The sequence below is a fragment of the Poecilia mexicana genome, unplaced genomic scaffold (genome assembly GCF_051168715.1).
Source record: "Poecilia mexicana isolate PSO_F unplaced genomic scaffold, ASM5116871v1 scaffold_5, whole genome shotgun sequence".
Taxonomy (NCBI): domain Eukaryota; kingdom Metazoa; phylum Chordata; class Actinopteri; order Cyprinodontiformes; family Poeciliidae; genus Poecilia; species Poecilia mexicana.
This window is the reverse complement of record NW_028263374.1, coordinates 11670665-11692271: the sequence shown is the minus strand read 5'-3', so window position 1 is coordinate 11692271 and position 21607 is coordinate 11670665. Positions and strand designations below refer to the sequence as shown.

At 43.2% G+C, this 21607-nt stretch overlaps 1 protein-coding gene across 3 annotated transcripts in view; it reads right to left on the bottom strand.

The window, feature by feature from the left end:
- srgap2 (SLIT-ROBO Rho GTPase activating protein 2) overlaps positions 1–21607 on the bottom strand; it is a 60399-nt gene that overhangs the window by 21614 nt on the left and 17178 nt on the right. For 2 of the 3 annotated variants that reach the window (XM_015013542.2, XM_015013545.2), the window contains exons 2-3: positions 8960–9152; positions 486–648 (exon numbers count right to left, since the gene is read on the bottom strand). In XM_015013542.2, the coding sequence (XP_014869028.2) occupies positions 486–648; positions 8960–9152 (356 nt within the window). Of the gene's footprint in view, positions 1–485; positions 649–8959; positions 9153–10218; positions 14577–21607 lie in introns of those variants that run through there. The other variant, XM_015013551.2, reaches the window with a different exon arrangement.

The following is a 21607-nucleotide window of genomic DNA, read 5'->3' as shown; positions in this document are numbered from 1 at the left end:
AAAATGACCTCATCCCGCAGCAACACTCGCTCTGCGGGACTCCTGCTGAACAAATAGTCTAAGACGTCCTTCCTGGAGATGAACAGCCGTCTCCATGGGGGAGAACTGCGCTCTGGTGTTTGCTTCATCATGCTTAGCCTCCCCCTCCCCCTCCATCTTTATCTTGTTCCTTTGCTTTTTCTGCTCTTCCACACTACAATTCTCTATTCTTATCTGTTTTATCTCACAGGCTGGAGGAGGAGGGGGGGTTGGGGGGGACTCTCCTGTATGAAACCCAGACACTATAAACTGCCCAGGCTTATGGTTCAGCTGTCAATAAATCAGTCAGGACAAAAAGCAGACGCGAGGGAGAAGGATGGACGTGCCCGAAACAGGACACAGATTTATTATGCCCTCTGTCTCTTCTGCATCACTCGAGTTCCTCGTAAATGCATCGTGTGTGTGTTTGTGTGTGTGTGTGTGTGTGTGCGTCTGCGTGTGATTACCTTCTTGAAGAGGCGCCCCGAGTCCTCGCTGATCTGTGCGAACCGTGGGATGATGTTGTTGAGGTAGAGGTCGGACAAAGTGGCGTGGTCCCGACTCTCCCTTTTCACCTGAAGCAGCAGCAGGTTCCAGCAGTTCACCGGAGATGAGATGGTCTGCTCCTTCCTGCAAACACACACACACACACACACATGCACACACACACACACACACACACACACACACACACACACACACACACACACAAACGCACACACAGACATGCAACATTAAGAGGGTTTCCAAGACCAACAAGTCTATTCTTATACACCTGCAAAAGTATTCAAACTCACTTCAATTTGTTTCCATTTCGTCAAGTTACGGCCACAAACTTGAACGTGTACTACCGGTCGTTTTTGAGACAAAAAAAACAACAAAAAAAACAAAAACAAAAGGGAAGTGCTCCATTTTGAGGTGGGACAAAGATCAACGTCTAATCTGACATTAATCAGCTCCCGCCAGGAAAACTTTAAACATATGGGAGAGTGTGATCTGGTAACATGAGACAAAAAATATCCTGAACGACTGGTCTTTATATGAAACACAGTGGTGGCGGCACCATGCTGTGGGCATGCGGGGACAGGGAAGCTGCCAGGGAAGTCGTGAAAGAGAGTCTGTTACAGGCTGCACATGACTTGAGGCTGGGGGTGGAGGTTCATCCTCCAGGGAGGCCGGAGCTGCAACGGGGTGACTTAGATCAAAGCTGTTCATGAGCTAAAATGACCCAGTTGTCTGAAAGTGAGACTCTGACACACTGCTGAACTCACAAGATTAAATATGCAACATTTAATTCACAGGCCGTCGTTAGTCAAACACATTCCAATGGTTAGGAGCTTTCTCCAACAAGATAATCACATCCAGCGTCAAAAGACAAACAAAATGGTGGAAGTTCAAAGGATTAAATAGGTTTCCCCCGCATTTTAGTACACATTCTCTATAATTAAAAATATTAAAACAGACAAAAGTGAGACTCAATAACTTCATTAAAAATACATGACCTTAAATTAAAAAAATAAACCTTGTCTGGAGTGTGTTTTTCAGTAGTAATATTTGAAAATGTTGTCATTTAAAGCTCCTCTCTCAGCTGCTTTTTGTGCGTGTGTGAGGTTTAAACACACACACACACGCACACACACAACAAAAATATACAATCTCAACCTCAGAAATGGAACCAAAAAATCCAGACAGATCAGAGCAAAAGCTAGCAATCTTTTCTCTTTTGAACTCACACACACACACAAGCGCGCACACACACGCACACACACACACACACACATACAGACACACACACACACACGCACACACACGCACCCCCACAGAGAGACCGAAAGCCAGTCCAAACACAACTGGCCGAGGCAAAAAAGCCATCAGGAAGAGGTAACACTCCCTGCAAAAAAGCACAGCTGCCGTTTCTAAGAAACCAGAGTGGGAGGAAAAAAGAAAGAAACTCTCAGAGTCATTTTATCAAACATATAATAACTCAATGCTACAGCACTGACGTTGTTTCAAGTGGCCATGGTGCCATTAGAGTAATGCCACGGTAGTAGGTAATCACTCGCTTATGCAACAATGCAACTGCTTTCACACGGGCTGTTCGAGTGTGCGCGTGTGTGTGTGTGTGTGTGTGTGAGCACAGTACGAGTAATGGGTGATCCATGGATGATCTAGTGGGTAAAATGGATTATGAGTGAGTGTAAGTGGATGAGAGACGGCCTTTGTGTCGTTAAGAGCAGCTTTAGCTGGATAGAGAGAGCAAGAGCTGCAAGGCATTTACATCACACACACTACCACACACACACGCACACACACGGGGGGAGTTCAGGAAAAGTAGAGCTGAGACCGTAGCATACGCAATGTCAAACAGACAGAGAGAGTCTTTGACTGAAGGGTATTGAGTCAGGGGTTTTTGTCTGTGAGGAGGTGTGTGTGTCCGGGGGGGACACGGGGTGGCACATGATGTCACAGGTCAAATGGCTGTGATAATAACAACCATGGCATGACAAAAGGGAGAAAAAAAAAATCCCCCACGCTCCCATTAAAAGCCAAAGAGCGCTGAAAGCCTCCATGTGTCATAAAGTCATGCGGACCCGAGTGTGTGTGTTCACTTCCCTCAGCGGGGGCAGCTTTTCATCTGGCCTCCACCGGTTGCACAACGTAAAGCCGAGAGCGCAGTTCCTCTGTTGTTTCAAGAAGCTGGTGACACGACACCCTTATCTCACCAGTGATCGCCACCGCAGCAATGCCAGTCGACTCAAATGCTACCAAATGCTTCACAGACGAGACAAGAAGCCGGGTGACCCAAAGGTCACAACGAGTAGAGAAAGAGACTTTTCTAAATGGATCCTTCCACTGTAAAAAAAAAACAAAACAAAACAAAACAAACAAAAAAAAAAAAAACAAAGCCAAAAAAGTTTTCTGAACTTTGTCAGTCAATGTCAAGTCTTTCAATAGCCTGCTCTAAAATGTAGTTTTTAATTTTAGAACATTTCACTCAACAAGAAAGAATAATATTAGGATGTGACATTTATCTCACAGAAATATAAATATAAAAGCACTTAAGTTAAAAAAAAACAATACACGGTGTCAATAAGGCAACACCTATTAATAATTCCTCTTTTAGTCTAGTCATTCTGCATACAGAGCAAGGTGTTATGGTTATTAACCACCACTGATAACCTGCAGGCTGTAAACATTTCTGTTAAATAAATAAAAGTCTCCATTTTACACAAGCACACAGCGGATCCAAAGTACACCCAGGATTCAGGGACCAAAAATAGCTAAAATCTGCAAATACTTGCGACCCGTTCTAAAAACATTCACAGCTGCCTGTTTTAATTGTGTAAATATTAAATATGCATTAATGTGCACAGTGGAAACTGGCTTAGCACTACTGCAGAACATCAACCGCTCTCCTTATCTCTGCTATTGTGGGTACAGCTAATCAGTGCAAAGGAAAATGAATGGCGCTCTTGGACTGGCGTGCCAAGTAGCGTTCTGCCAATGTGTGTTTCAGCTTCTCAAGCTGCACTTTCTTTCGAATGTTTATATATTCAGAAGAATTTGCCGTTACGTTCCATAGAAAAATCCACAAATAGGTGAATCCGCACATGATGCGGCGGGGATCTGGGTCACATCTTGTCAAAACTCCAGGCTGTGGCATATGTATGGGCTTAACTTCATCACTTATTGCATGAAGTGAGCAACAGCTCGTGAGCTTCAAGTTGCAAGCTTGCGATCTAAGTCAGATCTGAAGTCTTTAAAGCGCAGATCTATAATAAGTCTTCCGTCTTTAGAGCACATGGTCGAGTCAGCTCAGGAGATCGGTACAAGACATGCAAAATGTCCATATCGAGAGCCCAGCCCTTTACTTTGACTGAAGCTCGCCTTTCGGTAATCCATGCTTCACCTATTTTCACAGGACTTATTTAATAGGCACGAGTGACCAAACACAGATTAAAGAGAAGCTTTTGTCTTCGTCATTGTCTGTACAAGGTCCTTTGTTAAGTGACTGCCTTATTATATTTATACATGTGTGGTTTCTTTTTGGGGCAGTAAAGGCCACTGGCCAGACCAAAAGAAGCACAGCAGATGCAAAACAAAATATTTAAGCCACTTTTGGTCACACAGCAATGACAACAGTTCTCCTAAATCTATGTAAGTATTGGTTACATGAACAATTGAAACTGGACTCATATTTGGCATAAGGGGGGCTTTTATAGCGGAACTGCTCAGAAAACTTCTCTCTGAACCAATCAGGGTACTCACTCACACACACACACACCATACGATTTAACCATATAACCCTGCAGCCACTGCTGTGCAGTCTGCCAAATAGCACACATACCAGGGATCTCCATGGGATCAACATACTTACAACCCTCACACCCCACACTGTTAGGAGCACCATTGACGCCTGGCCTGTTGAGAGTGTACGAGCCACAGGCAACTCTCTCACACACAGACACACACGCTCTCCTTGATTCAAACACCCAGATACACACACACACACACACACACACAGAGAACCGGAAAATAGCTGAAATTCCAGCATGGCACTCTGACAGAGCAGCAGCAGATGCAAGAAGAGTGTTAAATACACAGATGTTGGAGGTAGAGAGAAGCTAAATAAATACATGAATAAATACTGACCACTTTGTAATTAGTGGCTTCATATTTTCTCCTTAAAGACATCTAGATGGACCACAGCATGTGAGCAAACAGAGGGGCTGCATTTACTCTGTTCCACTGCTCTTCTCTTTTCCACTGTTCCTTTTCCCTCCCCAAAATGCAGCACATGCTCTTCAACTGCCTGTATATTGATCTGAGCTGGAGGGTGTGTGCTAGATGGCGGCGGGGGGGGGGGGGGATGTCCTCAAAGTAGGAATTGGGTTTCGTTTAGAGAACCTATTGATCCCTTTTAGTCTGCGCCTGTGAATCAGACGGCCCATGAATGTGGGGTTTGCCCCCCCAGCAGAGAAAAATGTGTCTCTGGCATAGTGTGATGGTTAAGAAACAAGCTGAGCGACAGCGGAGGATAAAAAAGTTAAAAAAAAAAAAAAAAAAAGAGGAAGGTGACAATTGAGGAGGTCATTGGTGGATGGGAAATGAAAACAGGAAATGAGGCAACTGAAAGGGACAAATGATCCGGCCTTTCTCAAAAGATTTGAAGTCACTTTGGAACATCCAGTCGGTCAGAAACTCCAGCAAAAGCTTCCTGTTTCTTAATAAGTCCTTTAAAATCTCCAAAGTGAAAAACAAAAAAAATAGCATACATGCAATGATGTGAAAAGGGTATTTGCCACCTTGTAAAATATTTCAGATTTTTTTTTTTTTTTTTGTCACGCTGACACGATTCACATCAAACGCATTCTAATAATCAACGCCACATGCCCAGTCCAGGTCTGATTTCTGCCTCATTAGTAGAGTCGACGTCCCCAAATCAAACCTGTCTGACAATATGAAGCAGGTGCAACAGCCTTTGACATAATATCAGTCTTAAGCAGCTCATAAAGCCATTTCTAAAGCTTTGGGACTCCAGCAGACCACAATGAAAGCCATAATCTTCAAATGACGAGCACATGGTAAACCTTCCCAAGAGTGGCTTGGCTTTCACATTTACTCAAAATCACAATAATGGCTCGTCCAGGAAGTCACAACACAACTCAGAACAACATGTAAAACTTCAGATGTTATTCTCCTCAGTTTAGGTGAGTGTTCATGATTCAACAAAAAGCGAGGGGCTGGGCACAACATTAAAATCTTTCCTCAACGAGAACACCATAAAGGCCTGTGTCACTTTCTATAAGAAAAAAAAAACACAACATCTTTATGATCCACAAGACTTTCTGGTAAGTATTCTGTGGATGGATCAGTCAAAAGTGGAACCTTTTCTGTGTCCTGTTGCCTGATGTGTAAAACTGCAACAGCTTTTTCCAACAGTCAAACATGGTGGTGGAGTGACGACGACCCAGAACTGTTCTGCAGTTAGTCAGTACTTGGATGGAGCCACAAATTTTGCTCTCTAGCAGAAAATGCTGGTGAATAACCAGCCATTAGTTTGTGAACATTAGCACACCACATTTGGGTCATGCAGCAAGGCAGCGATACAAAAATACCAGCAAGTCCACGTCTGAAAGCAAAACATACAAAAAACCGAACATTTTAAAGGGGTGTTCGTCAAAGTCTGGACTTAAATTTGATTAAGATGCTGCGGCAAAACCTTTAACACGCTGCTTGTAAATGGCAAATGTGAACTGAAACATTTCCGGAAAGAAGAGAAGGCCAAAATTCCCTTACAGCGACGCAAAAACACACAAGACGGCAGCCATCTTGTGTGTGGGGCAATGGTGGAGGCAACTACCATTACTAGGGCTTGTGGGTCAATTGCTCCTTTAAATAGAGCCAGTCTGGTTTTACAACTTTAGCCTTTAAAAAAATGAAATCTTATTTGATCATCTGAAACATTTAAGCGGAGCAAAACCACGAATAAAACAGAATAAATGAAAAAAGGGGCAAATACTATTTCACTGCCACCAAAAAGTTTGCATCACTCACTGAAATCTATGATTTCTTTGTAGCTGTTACATTTGCAACAAGCATCAAAGCAAACTTTAACTATGTCGCATGAACTGCAGAGATGTTGCAGCAACCAACAAGCAAGTTGGTTTCAACAGAAGAAAGCTAATCTGTCTCCAAGTTACACAATCACTTCTCTTATTTAGGTGTTCACTGATTCCATGAAAGACTAAATGGAGAATGAGGAACTGGTTTCCAAATTATAATTTTGAAAGAGTAAGCATTTACTGATGACTTACAGCTGTCATAGAAAGTCCTGACTCACTTACTGCAGCTATTCATGCCTCCATGGGATGATTATCGGCAGATTTATGAAGCTGCGGTGATGATTAGAGAGACCATTCAAATCTGCACCTGTGATTAATCAACATCTACACATTTCCATCCAAAAGGTCTCTCTGTTTAATTAAACGCATACAGCCTCCATGAAAAGTTGTACTTCGCTCCTTTCGCCTGAAACTTTTATCCCCTAACATTTCAATGAGAATCACTGCAGCTCAAAGAGTTCATGTTTAAGACTGAAGAGAAACTTTTAATGCAAAACACACCTTTATTCCTCATGAATTATAACATGAAACTTAATGTGAATTAAGTTTCATGTTTTTACATTTCACTATAGTTCCAAATTTTAAATGCACCAATAAGCATTATTCCATTCACATCTCACATGAGTTCATTGTAAAGCAAGCTAGCATTTTTTTTTTTACTCCCAAAAGTCAGATTGCAACAAAACAAAGTAGCTGAAAACACAAGAGTAGACTTATAGATGATACTGTAAAGAGCATATATGATACAGTTCAAACTTTGTCTTCCTACAGTGAATATATTAACAGGTTGAAGCTTTATTTGATCACTGGAGCAAGCAGCTAGCAGCTAGTTTACTCATTAAAACCTGTTAGCATTCGCCTTCCAGGTTTTGTTTTAACAGCTTTCCCAACAGGGGTCAGTTTGATGTAGTTTTTTTCTGCTTTCACTGATCAAAAAGAGGGAAAGATATTCAAAAGAACAACCCCAACCGTAACAGATTTCAGCGTACACCACCAGGTAGAATTTCTAATATAATTGCTAATCCCTTCTGGACAGGTCACCAGTCCATCACAGGGCAACACAGAGACACACAATCATGAACACTCATTCCCAAGGGTAATTTTGAGAACTAAACAAACCCGAGAGTCATGTTTTTGGACTACGGGAGGAAACAAGAGTACCTGGAGACAACCTATGCTTCCATGAGAAGAACATGCAAACTCCTTGCCTAAAGGCCACAAGCTGGGATTCAAACCCAGAACCTTCCTGCTAAGCTGCAATAGTGGCCCCGGCGGTAACAACTGTGCCACAGAGGAGCCCTACAAATACTAAGAATTTGTTTACAGCCGTTGATCTCTTTTGGCATGAGCTGCTGTGCTCCTCTGGGCCTTGCTCTGTCTGGTTGCGCATAAAGCAAAATGTGTCTTGACATCCAAAAAAACAAAAATAAATGTCCTGGGCGTAAAGATCGCAGAAACGACTTCTAGCTGTGTGCAGCAGGCCCGCTAACACGCCGGCTAAAAAGGTGCTGTGACATTTTAATCCCTGTCACTGGTTAAAAGTCAGAGAAGACAGATGCAAATAGGTACAGTTATGTCAGTAGAAAGTCTCCCCTGGCTTCCTTAATTTGCAGTAGCTCTGCCAAGTTTGTGTGTGTGCATGCATGAGGTTTATGATTAGCTAGCACTTCCCCACAGGGAAACAGCCTGCTCCCTCCTATTAAAAGCTGCCAGATAAACCGAGCTGCCTAAACCAGGGAATTTCAGAGTGTATCTTTTATGTCGTCTACTGCTGATGGGAGGAGAAAAAAATAAAAATAAAAAATGGAAATACAAGTCACTGACAGAGAAAACCCCATCTATGGAGAAAACGACTGGTCTGTTTAGCAAAGGTTCCCCTCATGGCAAGATGCTACAAAACAGTCAGAGCACAGAAACACCACCTGGACATTTTTGGCAGCAGATTCTGCCTTTGTCATATGCAGCCTTTCTCACGGGGCGTAATATGTTCAAAAAGAGATCAACGTGAATCGTGTGCTACTTCGGCAAATCTATGCAGGAGGCAATGAGTGATTTAGGTGAAAATTCGACAGTGCAATTAGGACATCAGTCACCTCTCTTTGTGCAATTTTTTTTTCTTTCATTTCCTTGCCTGCTGCCTCTACTTCTCTATTCTTTCAGGAAGGAAGCCAGCAGTCTGTGAAAAACTATGTTGCTCAAAAAGGCTAAATAAGGAGAGTGGCTATTTTCGGCCCCACGAACCTACACACGCAAATTACCGACCTGCAGCTCTGCTTAAACTTTGCGCCTAAGTGATTGACTCTTGAAGTACGTACTTGAGTAGATGGTCCTTGGTGCTGCGCGTCTTTGTGAGGAACCGCTCAGCCAGCTTCTCCAGGTTCCGGCTGTAGTCCATCTCGATCTCTGCCTTCTTCCTGAAGAAGTCCTGCAGGTCCTGAAGCAGCTGAACCCGCAGCTCACACTGCTGATCCAAACACTTGAGCTGCTCCACCAGCTGGGCTCGGACCTCTGCGAAGGCACAAAGAAGAGGGGTATGAAGCTAGCTCTGCTGTGGTAGCTCTAATGCAGGTGTTATTTCTCACACACACACAAAGTACTTTGAGATTTCTTTTGCTTTTCTTTTGTTACAGTTGCTCAAACAAAAATGTTCATGTCATGCAAATATAACTTGAGTTACATTTGCATGGTTTTGGAGCTAAAAAAAAAAAGTGAGTCATCACAGTTAACTGTTTTCATCAGGGCAAGTTAGTTTGGATATTTTAAATCCTTTAATAAATGAAATAATCAGTGGAAAACTGTATTTTAAATTTACTCTGGCTGTCTGACTCTGAGACTGTTGGACGATCTGACACATTTAAGTCAACAGGAAGAGTCACATGATCCACGGAGCTGCATATAACACTTGCTTCCTGATATTCTAAGATAAGTGCTTATTTACTCACCAATGGCACATTGTTACCTATACAACAAGGGAATGCACTTATGACAAAGAGTAAAGCCTGGTTGTAATTACAGCGTGCGAGCCATCCGACATCAAAAACACCTGGAGCTGGAAAACTTGGCGGAAGTCTGTCTCCTGCCCTCCAGTTTATAAAGCACGAACCTCCCAAGCATGAGTGTGCATCTTCATGTTTACAGCCAACTGTGCTTGTGTGTGTGTGAAGGGGATCAGATATCCCCTTTCATCTCCAGAGGCAGCCATTCATCCCTGCTTATCACTTTTCATTTTCCTCCTGCCTCCGTCCCTTCTGCCCGCTCCTGCACTCCTCCTGGCCTCAAATTAATAGAGTGCACTCAGTGCACACACACTCAGAAACCACATTCAATCACTGGCAACACAAACATCCCCTGGAGAGCGCTGTCCACTGCAGGGGGAGCGAGACCGCTGCAAAACGCATGCGTTTACGTGGATAAAATCAAGGGCACTGGCACCGACACACATGCGCCGAACCAGTGCAGACAGCTGACAGGTTAATGCTATGCTCCCTTCGCAGTCTGCCAACACTGAGGAGGATGAATCCTCTCTTGAGTTGGAAAACAACACACACACACACACACACACGTCTTCTCCTACCTTTACACCGCTGGCTGTAGAGAAATCGGACAGTTTTGGCCTCCATCCTCGCTGCGCTGCAGTGTTCGACTCACACTCAGCCACACAAACACTCGCGGGGACCAGAGGAGCCAGCCGCCTGTCACGCCGGCGGTGATGCAGCTTTTGTGTTTACCAGCTGAGAGTGCAGTTTCTCATAACCACAAAGAGAAGTGGGATATCTAAATGTGTCTGTGACCATGCCGCTCCTCCCTCCCTCTCTCTCTCTCTCTCTCTCTTTACCTCGCTTGCTCTCTCACACCCCCGTAGACATGGACCTTAGCGTCCACGAGGCTGTTCGGTCATTTGCACGCTGTCTAAAAAGCCCACAAAGCCGCCGGCGACGATGTAGCGCTGTAGAAGTAGCGAAGCTCACAGTAAAACGCATGCATGCATGCGTACGCACTGCCGGTGTCTTGTGCTAATGGCCTGGTGTGAAGATTTGCTTTGACAACATGTGTTATTGTCTCGCAGTCTGTTCATGTACAGTTGTTTGTGTGTAATTTACTCATTGCGCAGCACCGCCAATGATGGGGGGAGTGAGTCAGAGTCCCACCTCTTCAAGCCGTGACACAAAACCTCGAGATGGTGGCCTTGTAATTAGTCCATTCAAGACAACAACAACAACAACAACACAGCACACGCACAACGCTTCAGACGGAAACAATCCCTCCAAAACAAATAGGGAGAGCAGGAACGCGAGAGAGCAAGTGGAAGGATGGCTTGAAGAAAATATGGAGGAGGACTCTCAGATTCAATGCATTCGCTTGAAGTCACTCAGCACTATCAGGTTGAAAAATGAAATATTAACGATGAATGACGCACGTTTATTGTTCTTTGTTGAGGTAAAATAATGTAATAATACTATTTGCCTTCCCCATCAATCAGTGTGTGTGTGTGTGTGTGTGTGTGTGTGTGTGTGTGTGTGTGTCAGAAAGCATTAGTCACCCTGTGATAATATAAATCTCTGATTAATGATGTTTGCAAGTCCAAAAACTGACAGTATGATTGGAGTTGTTACTTTTACTGAGTTTGAAATTGACTTCTTTACCCACACACACAAAAAAAGTAGTAGGTTGTCAGTTTTCCACCAAGATATACAGCTAAAGTCTTGCCTGGACCATAAATTATGCACCGTTTTATTCCCTAAGCTCGATGCACCGTTAGTCATAGATCCTGGAAAGAAAATCTGCCAAAACAGGAATAGGCGAGATGGATTTTGAAGAAAACTAATAATTTGCTCAGGCCAGAAAAAAAAAAAAAAAGGCCCGGTCCTTCCATGTCTTATTGACTTGCAGAGTAAAAATGCTGTAGCGTGTGGAAATAAGGGTGAAATAATATTTTTACACACTTGTGAGAGATTATGAGAAAAAAAAAGAGTAATAATAACACTCGTCGCGGGCCGTTAACTTCTGTTTTGTTGCTCTGTAATGTCCATCATCCCTGACCGAGTCCCACAGTGGGGACGAACCGGAATGTGACGCCTCCACCTCCTCCAGCCAGTCCAGTCACATTTTCCAGGCAGATGAGAGCAGGTCTTAATATCGAGCTCTGGGAATCTACTTTACCGATGCTCTCCTCTCCCCTTTCCTCCCTCCTTGCCTTCCAGTGTCTCACCTCCTCTCTCAGCTGAAGCTACAGGCTGTCTGGCTCTATCTGCAGGAGAGTTGTGCATACATTATTCACTCCATTCAGCCAGGAGCTGAGCAGACCAATAGGAAAGAGGATTTAGCTTGAACACAGCTAGTTACCTCTGCAGGGACTGCATTTAAAAGAGGATAGTCATTTAGCTTTAGAAAACGCAGTCATCTTCCTGTTTATATTCACTGTAGCCACCTGTCTTTTCCTTCTTTTTTTTTTTTTTTTTTGACAACCTGTGTAGGTGTAGCGCAAATTCATGTCATTAACCTGGATTTGTTTTCTCAGTTCCACCCGGGGCATAAAGATGAAAACAAGGAGATAATAGATGGAGACAGCAAACCACAACAGAGTGACATCACCACCACGGGTGATGATGACTGCAGTTCATTTTGGAAGCAGGGCTGAGGCTCCGAGGCTGTTAGCCTGGGTTGCCTCGAAGCAAACGAGACCGTCGCGTGTGGCCGTGTTCAACTACGTGGATGCAAGGCCAGGGTATAACAAAAATAAACCAGAAAAGGAAGCAAAAAAAAAAAAAAAAAATTGCTGCAACACAGTCAGTCATGTGACATCCATCCCTCTTTGGCAAGCACAACGCCGAGGCTAAAAATAATTTTCCTGCAACATTACGTCTTTTGGCTGGGTTTAGTTTTGCAGCAAAAATTACGCCCGGAGCTCCAGGCTGGAGCTGACAGGTGAAGACGGTCGCCCTGGATTCTGCTCTGGTTCTGGCCTACATGCAGGAGACAAACACGCTGCTCAGAGGTCTCATCATACTTAAAAAAAAACAAAACAAAAAAAAAAAAACATCATAGGGTCACAGCACACGCTCCCTTCCGCGCAATTCACACACGCAAAACCGCGTTTGACAGCACCCATCCAGACAACTCGTATCGCATCGTGACACCTTTAGCTTGACCTCTTTCTCTGTAAGAAGCTCCGGCTCCACCTTTGTATCAATAGGCGCCTCTGTGTATGACCAAGTGCTACATCCCTTCTGAATGGCTGGAATCGGTCAACTGTTTTTTTTAGCATATTCGTGACATAAATTAATCTGTCGTTGGTAGGTTCCTTGAAAACTCAGTAGACGACTGAGGAGATGATTCAAATTTTAGAATCAGGTCTTTGAATCAGCGAGGCTATTTGATTTCAAGCTGATGCTATGTTGAGTAGAGATTGTTCGTGTATAGCACATGCATTAGATGTAAACTCATAGTATTTAGAATGCAAAATTAGGCATAATTGGTAACAACTGGAGCCACTAGATGGCAGAAAAATACCTCCAGTACGAACCTTAGTGCGGGTGGAATTTGCGTCAATAGACATTAGAGGAAATGTTTGCCGCCTTGGCTGCATTGAGGCTGGAACAGTTTCACAGGACCAGGAAAGCATTTTTCTGGCTTCTTTCGTTCTTTTCCTTCATTAAAATGTCCCCATCGATGCTTTAGCAAGACTATTTTTAGACGAGGAAACAATGATGTGATTTCCAGGATATCAGCTAGGATGAAGCAATCGTTGTCAAGTTGCCTTTTTTATGCTGGACTTACAGAATGCAGCTTGAGTCTTGTACAGCGTTTTGAACGGCCAAATCCGGCGAACAGTTTTCACCTTTTCAAGCCAACACTGACATCAGAGGGTAGAAGTATTCACAGCACTTCTTTATTTAACAGCGCTTTATTTATTTAAGGCAACGCTATTGTGATTTTTGGCTGCCACAGGTCACTGTAACACCATTCCACTGCCCGGCTCTTCCTCCAGGTGCCGGGCTCTCAGCGTAATCTCGGGAAGCCAGGATCTAATCCACTGAGATTATGCTATAAAAGTATCTGCCAACTCTGAGTGCGAGTGAGCAAAAACCTTGACAGGCAATAACTAACGACAGCCGTAGCACAATGCCACACGCATAAGGAATCAGAGACACCCGATCAGGTGATGTAGCTACAAGCACGGTGGAACATTAGCCATTCTTCTTGCTTTCTTTTGTGGTTTAGCGAGTGCGAGCTCGCATACCCGGCGTGTTTATGCAGCAAGGCCTGGTCTTTGTTGCTCCGGGGGCTGATACTGCAGCACAGACTACAGAGCTGTGGAAAAGAGAAGAGGAGTGGGGGGGGAGGGTAGTGGGGATGGTTTTCAGTTGTACCACTGTGAGCTCATGCTATTGTCCCCAAAAGAATGGAAAAAAAAAGCAGAAAGAAAAGAAGAAAGAAACACAAAGTAGTGTAAAGGGTGAGTAAGAGGGCGGGCCCTGCATCAGCATGAATAATATGGCCATTCATCCCCGTACACGCAGGAAGAGAGGACAGAGAGACAGGAAGTCAGCCGGACCGGTTTAGTGCCAGCAGGGAGCACACGGTGGAGTGAAAAGAGAGGGGGGGGAGGTTTACACTAAAACAACTGCAGGAAGTGCGTGTGTGTGTGTTTGCGTGTGTATGACGGAGCGAACAGGATGAGGGGGATCGACTGAGGTGAGCGCCTATAAATGAAATGCCCTAACAAAATAACAGGCAGCAAAGGAGGTCACCAGTATAATCTGAAACCAGACTGAAGGGGGAAACTGGGCCAGGAGTCTGCAGGTTGAACGGGAATTAATGAGTGAGCGCCTCTGTCTGCAGGTTGTGCTTTCCTTCAGATAATTTAAATGGGCAGGTTCTGGAGCCTCAGGTTGCAAGCAGTGATTCCTAATACGACTCTTCATCAGGGTGAAATCTATTGGTTCCAGACATCTCTGCTCGAGTGCACAGACACACACACACACACACACACACGCACCCCCACACACACACACACACACACACGCACACACACACACACACACACCAAGTAAGGACGGAGAAGAGGAAAAGATAGAGTTACAGTACAGTAAGTGTTGGAGGGAAAACTATTGCAGGAATGGAAAGATTCCAACCAAAGTCTTTTCCTTGGGCCGGGATGTTTCCTCTAAAAACAAACACATACACATTAAACTTATGCTGGCATTTCCTTTCTCACACATGGGGCGCAAAAGGAAAAGAAGTGTCGTCTCATGGATGCAAATTAACAAGCTTAGCAAACTGGAGGACATGGAAAAGCCAGTGGAAGCCAAAACCACTGCGCAAAATGTGCAGCGCAGCAGAGGAGAGCAAGAGGGGCAGGGAAGAAACTGAGAATAAAAAAAAAATCTTTGAGCGGTGCCATCAATAAGTAAAGAACACACAGTTATAAAATGGGAAAAGTTACAGACCTCTCTCTGTTACTTTAGGACTTTTGACCAAAGTTCCTTCCTAATGGAGAACAGGCAGCCGAAGAATGTGCTTCGGATGGCGGCGTGGAAGCACCAAGTCAAGCAAACATGATGCAATAAAACACTGTACCCACTGGAAAAAAAATGGATTATGAAATAGATGAGGCAATATGATTTTTTTTTTTTTAAGATTTCCACCAGGAAGGGATTAGAATCTATGAGAATCCGAAGCTCTCTACAGCATCCATTCAGCCTCTTGTAGCACTTTAACGTGATCCTTTCTCAGTTTTCAACTCCATAAGAGGTATCTGAGGAGTAATAAGATAGATAAGGTGGAACATAGACAAGTAAATAATAGTTTCTGGAAATATTTCTGTCATTTTCAACGTTGATTTGACGACAAGCAGGCGAATTTCAAGAAGAGTAGGAGTTCTTGAAAGGCATAGCGAGAGATTTTTGGAAGAATAACACCACTAATGGCCATAAAATCCACCATATACACTTTGTTTCATTTCACACTTATGACAACTGTAAGAGTAGTTACAGTATTCTTAATGTAATGTTATTTATGTATGTTAAACTATACAGATGAACATAAGCAATAATCAATCAAAAATCAGCCCGAAAGATGAGATTGTATCTGAAGCGTGAAAATATTTGGAAAGGAGAGATGGAGATTATAGATTACAGCTAAGTGAGGCAACGCAGGAGGGAAAAGCATCGCAATCATTTAAGACAAAACCAATTAAATTCCCGTAGATTATTTCCAGCTTGGTTTTGACCAGTAGATCTGCCATTTGAGAGGAGGGGAGGGGAGTTAGTGTGCATAGGGATAAATTCCTCAGCAGGGATAAATTCCTCCACACAACTTCACACCCCGTCCAGTTCAGGAATTCATTAACCCTTTACTGGAATGTGACATGTTTTAAGAGAGAGAGGAAAAAAAAAGATTAACAGGTTAAATTTGATAGTCGTTGCCATTCATGGCACATGATGCAAGATTTTCACAACACGTCGCCTCTGGTAAACTATCTGACGGAAGACAACGTGCTATAAAAGTCAGTAACAAAAACATTAACCTATATTGCTATATTCTTTTTTATTTTCACTCTTATTACTTTTGAATCTGACACAGATCATTCCTTTTTCTTGCGACCCTTTCTGTGGAGCATTACTTGGCCACTTCTGCCTTGATTCTTCTCTCGAGGAAGAAGAATCAGGTTTACTTTGCACATTTGCATAAACCGCTAAAGGGTGCAAACAAGAACGTTTCTCATCTGGCGCCCAGTAGAACAAGACGAACAAGAGAAAGACAGACATAACATGAAGGACATATTTACAACTCTGAGTGATCTCAGAGTTGGTGTTTGATTTGCAGCACAAACAAACAAGCAAACAAAAAAAAAAAACACAATCCGAAATTTCCATCTTTGTCATGAAGGATCTCTGTGTCTGCCTGGTTTCTTCTGCAGCATGATCTGACATTTGCACTTAACTGTAGTGAAACACCTGCAACAACACACTAGCGGACCGAGCACTGAAAGACGAACAGCTAATTTCTCCACTGACACAACATTACCTCTTGAAGCCTATCTAGAAGCACCCTCTTTGTCTCTCAGAAAAACCCTTTACCCCCGCTGACACCAGCAGCTCTTAACGGCTCGTGCGTGCGCCGACTCCATCTCGGATGGTTGCAGACGGGTTGCAGGGTGTGGGACTTGATGTGGGGGTGGGCTGGGAGTTTCATGCATAATGAAATACAGCTTATCAAAAGTTAACCAGCTCTTTTTTTTTTTCATCTTACAACCAACTTGCAGTCGCCTTGCTCTACTAACCCAGTCTTGAAAAGGACACTGGGGGGGATGGGGTTCGTGTGGATGCTGCAGGAACTAGAAGTAAATGGTTTTCAACACACCAATATCAAATTAGAGGAAGTTTGTTTGCAAGTAAGAGTGTCTAATTTGTTTGCAATACAATCTTGGTCTGTGTTCATAGGTTACGCAAAAGGTCACGCAGTTTTTATTTGGCTTCCTGCACAGTTTTGGAATAGTCTGGAAATGCATGGAATCCGTTTTCTGGATCTGTATAATTATGGAAAAATGGAGCTTCGGATGGGGACATATCAAAGTTTTTCAAACTTTTTTTTCCCCCTCGTCTTTAATTTTCAAAAGGATCAAAAAGCAATAACCCGTAATATTCACAGCAATTTTTACACTAACGTATATGTCTATTAGATCTCTTATCTGTAATTTGGCACAACGCTCCTTTAATTTAACATTTATCCATCAGTATTTCGGTTTTTTGACTTTTTGACTGAACTATTCAGGCTATTGAGGTTACACTGGACTTTTGGTCCTTAAATTGGGTCTGGTTATAATGCTAAACAACAAACTGTTGTGCTTTGAAGCTTTATGTTTTTGTTTTACAAAGCAGAGGTACCAAGTTCACAACATTAAATGATCTAAAATGCTCCAGTCATTACAAATTTTGAAAGAGAACTGGTAAAAGTTATGCAAATAAATAAATAAATAAATGAATGACAGCAAAATGATTAAATTCAGATTCCAAAAATCAAAACTATTTCTATTGAATTGTTTTTTTGTGGAATCTATGCATGAAGCTGCTACTCAAACAACGCAAGGTCAGTATTTTGTACTTAAAAATTACAATTTTTTTTTATTTTTGTTTTTATTTGAGTCTGGAAAAAAACTTAAACTTCTGAAATTTAACAAATGCGCAGAATCTCAGTGTAAAGCTTATCACCTCCAACGATTAAGATTTGTCACCAGCCATTTTGATTAAGATGGATTAGCTGCCTCTGGTCTGACTTGTGAGCGCTCGTGCATGCGCTTCATCCTCGAGGATGCCGTCCACCTGGTGTCACCTCGATTTCCTGTCTCTGCTGGACGTAGCCATCTGCGGCTCCGTCTGCTCCAACAGGCTTTATCTCTGTCTCTCGTTCCTTCAACTCATTTGCTCTCTTGCTCTGTCTCACTCACACACACACACACACGCACGCACACACACACACACACACACACACACACACACACACACACACACACACACACATAAATGCACATCGGGTTTGCTGCAGGGCTGCAAACCATGACCGCTAGTGATCTATGCCATCTGTCTGAGGAGTTACGGATGGCTTTCAGACAAACTCCCTCATACACACAAAGACAATACAGCAACCTGGGCCAACATGAGAGGAAATATTAACCCGAGGTGTCCCAGTCCATGAGTGTATGTCTGCATCCTTACTAGTTTTTCAGAACAGCCAGTGCATAACAACTCCCTTAATCAGCTTAGCAACCAGTCGGGGGATTTGGCTAATCCACAACACAAGCATGTGAAGAAGCCCACTGAGTGCGTGTGTGTGTGTGTGTGTGTGTGTGTGCGTGTGTGTGTGTGTGTGTGTGTGTGTGTGTGTGTGTTGCCCGCAAGAGAAGGCAGTCTGATGGTGTGTGTAGTTAAATTAATTCAGCCTCAAAAGTCTTAGACTGTGCACGCTCGATCAACCAGGCATCAGAAGAATTATCCAAAACTGCATGTAGTGATGGGTAAATGTGGACAGTATGTGGAGACCCATCATTGGCTGGGTCAAAGTTCGATCCCATCTTCATTATGAGGTTGGTGCTTGTCATGATTCCAGTGACTGGATGAGTTTAGACTCCTTTTTTCTAAAGTAAACAGTCGTGAAAAGTCCATCAGTCTGACTCGGTCTGTCTTCATCCTTTTCTCAGAATCTTTCTGGTCATCACCGATGAATCACTGTGACCTCGATGACTGCACAGGGCTGAGCTTGTCCACATACGGGTCCTTTCACAGCAGGAGTCTGCAACCGCAGGCCCTGAAAGCTAACAGTACAACTTTTAGATAGATCCCCGCTTCAAAACAGTTCAATCAAACAACTGGATTACCTTTTCGGCACGAACATCATGACATCTGGTAACAAGCCATTCGTTTGATTCAGGTGTGTTGGAGCAGAGATCCATCTATATGCTGCAGATCTCAAGGTCTGGACTTGGAGGACATCTCAGCAGCAGTGATATTAATATTAACCCTGGCCGAACAGGATGCTAACAGAGGAACCTAACAACTATAATTCATGCCTGGCATTAAAATCTATCTTCTGCATCACCACTTAACAGGCAAATCAGCAGCCAGGTCACAGAGCAGCCAACAGGACATCAACGGCAATAAATGACAGCTAAGGGTATCTGTATTGTGTGTTCAGATGATATTGTATACTTCTACTGCAAAATACTTAAATGTGTAGCTTTGCAGATGTGGTATTAGAGGAAAGGAGGACTAAATAATGAGACCTCAGAAAGCTTTGTTTCAACATGCAGACACTAAAGCACTGAAGATAATTCCTGCACGTAAACCTTTCAACTGGAACTTCTCTGTCTTTATATTAGTCCAGACATCAGTTTAGATTCAAGTAATTGTTTGCTGCCTATGTCGGTGTAAAATCAGGATGGGGTTTTCTTGCAGCTTGCGATTTGGGTCAGTGGTCTAAAGGTGAGCACAGTGTGTAAAGGCATTGCCTGACAGCAGTCTAACACAGCCAGAGTCAAACAGCAAAACCATAAACAAAACATACGAAAGTCACACAGAAGGACATAAACGATACCAGCGTTGCCTACGTGACTGGTATGCACATCCTTAGACAGCAGATTCTTATCTCGGCATTCCACGAGATTTGAGCGGCACGCAGCTAATGACTGCAGGAAAATAGAAAAGATGGAAACAGAGGATAGAGTTGGAACGGAGGCTGGGCAGTCACCGATATCTGCTGATGGCTACTGATTCTTATCTGATCGCCAGTGGCGAGCGCAGAGGCAACGAGAAGAGAGCAAAGGGACACGTTGCATCGGACGAAGGGTGAGACCACGGACAGAAGATAGCATCAGCAAATCCACCATAAGGTCGCATCATTTCTGTTTGGGAACTGAATTAAACCTTTTTCACACGTCTTTGGATCATTACTGTGCAGCTAAAGGTGTGTTAGCTGGTGAGGTACAGCAAGATCACATTCACCTGCCCTCATTTCTCCTCCGTCTGTACGTCTTCGCTCTTACCGGCCAACAACACCAAAGACGTACCGCTAAGCTTAAGTGGCTTTTGTATAAGTCTAAATGCTTTTGGCGGATACTTTTACAATGTATCGTGGCAGCAGTCTGTCACAAAGAGACTGCTGCCTTTACAACCCCATGTCAACATTGAAGAACAGTACTGCTGGGCCTTTTATTGTTTTTACTTTAAAGGAAGACAGTTTGTACCCACAGGGATTTTATTATGTCTTCATGTTTGGAGGAGGTCTCCAAATGATCAGCTTGTGGGACCCAAACTCAGATATACTAAGCAGTATTTATGGGAATCCATAACCAAGCTCAAACATATAATAACATTTTAGGAATCAAAGGCAGACTATCCATGCAGATACAATAATCCTGCACCTGGAGAATAGTTTAATTAAAAAAAAAAGAAAGAAAAAGAAAGTCTGGGAGTCTGAAAGCTCCAGCCTACGATTTCTGCTCACCAGAAAGAGTTATGAATGTGCCTGAGTGAGCGCAGCAGTTCTCTCTTTGCCTTCTTTTGTAAAAAAGCAGATCACTCAGCATTTCCACCTCTGCACATATCCACCGAAACATCTGTCTGAGCGCTGCGGGGACAAAGGCACAAAACAGAAAGGAGAAACTGGGCCAAGCTCTGAAGAAAGGGAATCAAACCCAGCAGAAAATAAGGGAGCGGGGGGGAAAAAAACACTGCAACAGAGTAGCACAAAGATGGTGCGAGAGACCCGACCAAGAGCAGGATTCACTTTGCAGGTGTTTGTCGTTTTTCTCTCATTTGTTTGCTTTTGCTTTCATCCTGACACAGTGGCTTTGCTCTCCTGTGGCTCAAAAAGTAGAGAAGTGATCACTATTTGTGCATTTTATACTACACTTGAGCTAAGGTTTTGAGCTAAGTGGGGTTTTTTTAAATGCATTTTAAAAAACACACAAATAAAGCATATCTAATGCATCAAGTGGTTTACATTACAGAGTCGTCTATAACGCCAAAGAGACGGATGGCGTAATGAATGTGCTCTGACGGTTTAGTTTGTGGAACATTTTATTTATACTGCTCCCTATAACTCACTCAGTGCGACAAAGAGCAAACTGCAACTGAAAGTGGCGATCACGTCAATTCACACACAAGGCGATTGTTTAAAGAAGTGAAACAGCTTATAAGTACAGATACAGCTGCAGATAAACAGGAAATAAACCAAAAACATGCACAGAGCTTTGTTAGAAATACTCAGAGGGGGGATATTACTTGAACCATTAGCTGTCGTGGTAAAAAGCCATCATGTGATAACAACAAATGGTTGCAGTGGAAAGGGAAATGAGAAGTTAAATTCACATTAAAACACATTTCAGATGTGGTTTCTGTTCTGGATTGTCAATGAAAAAAACCCCGGCCCGTCGATGAATATATTAGAATTCTGGATACAGCAAA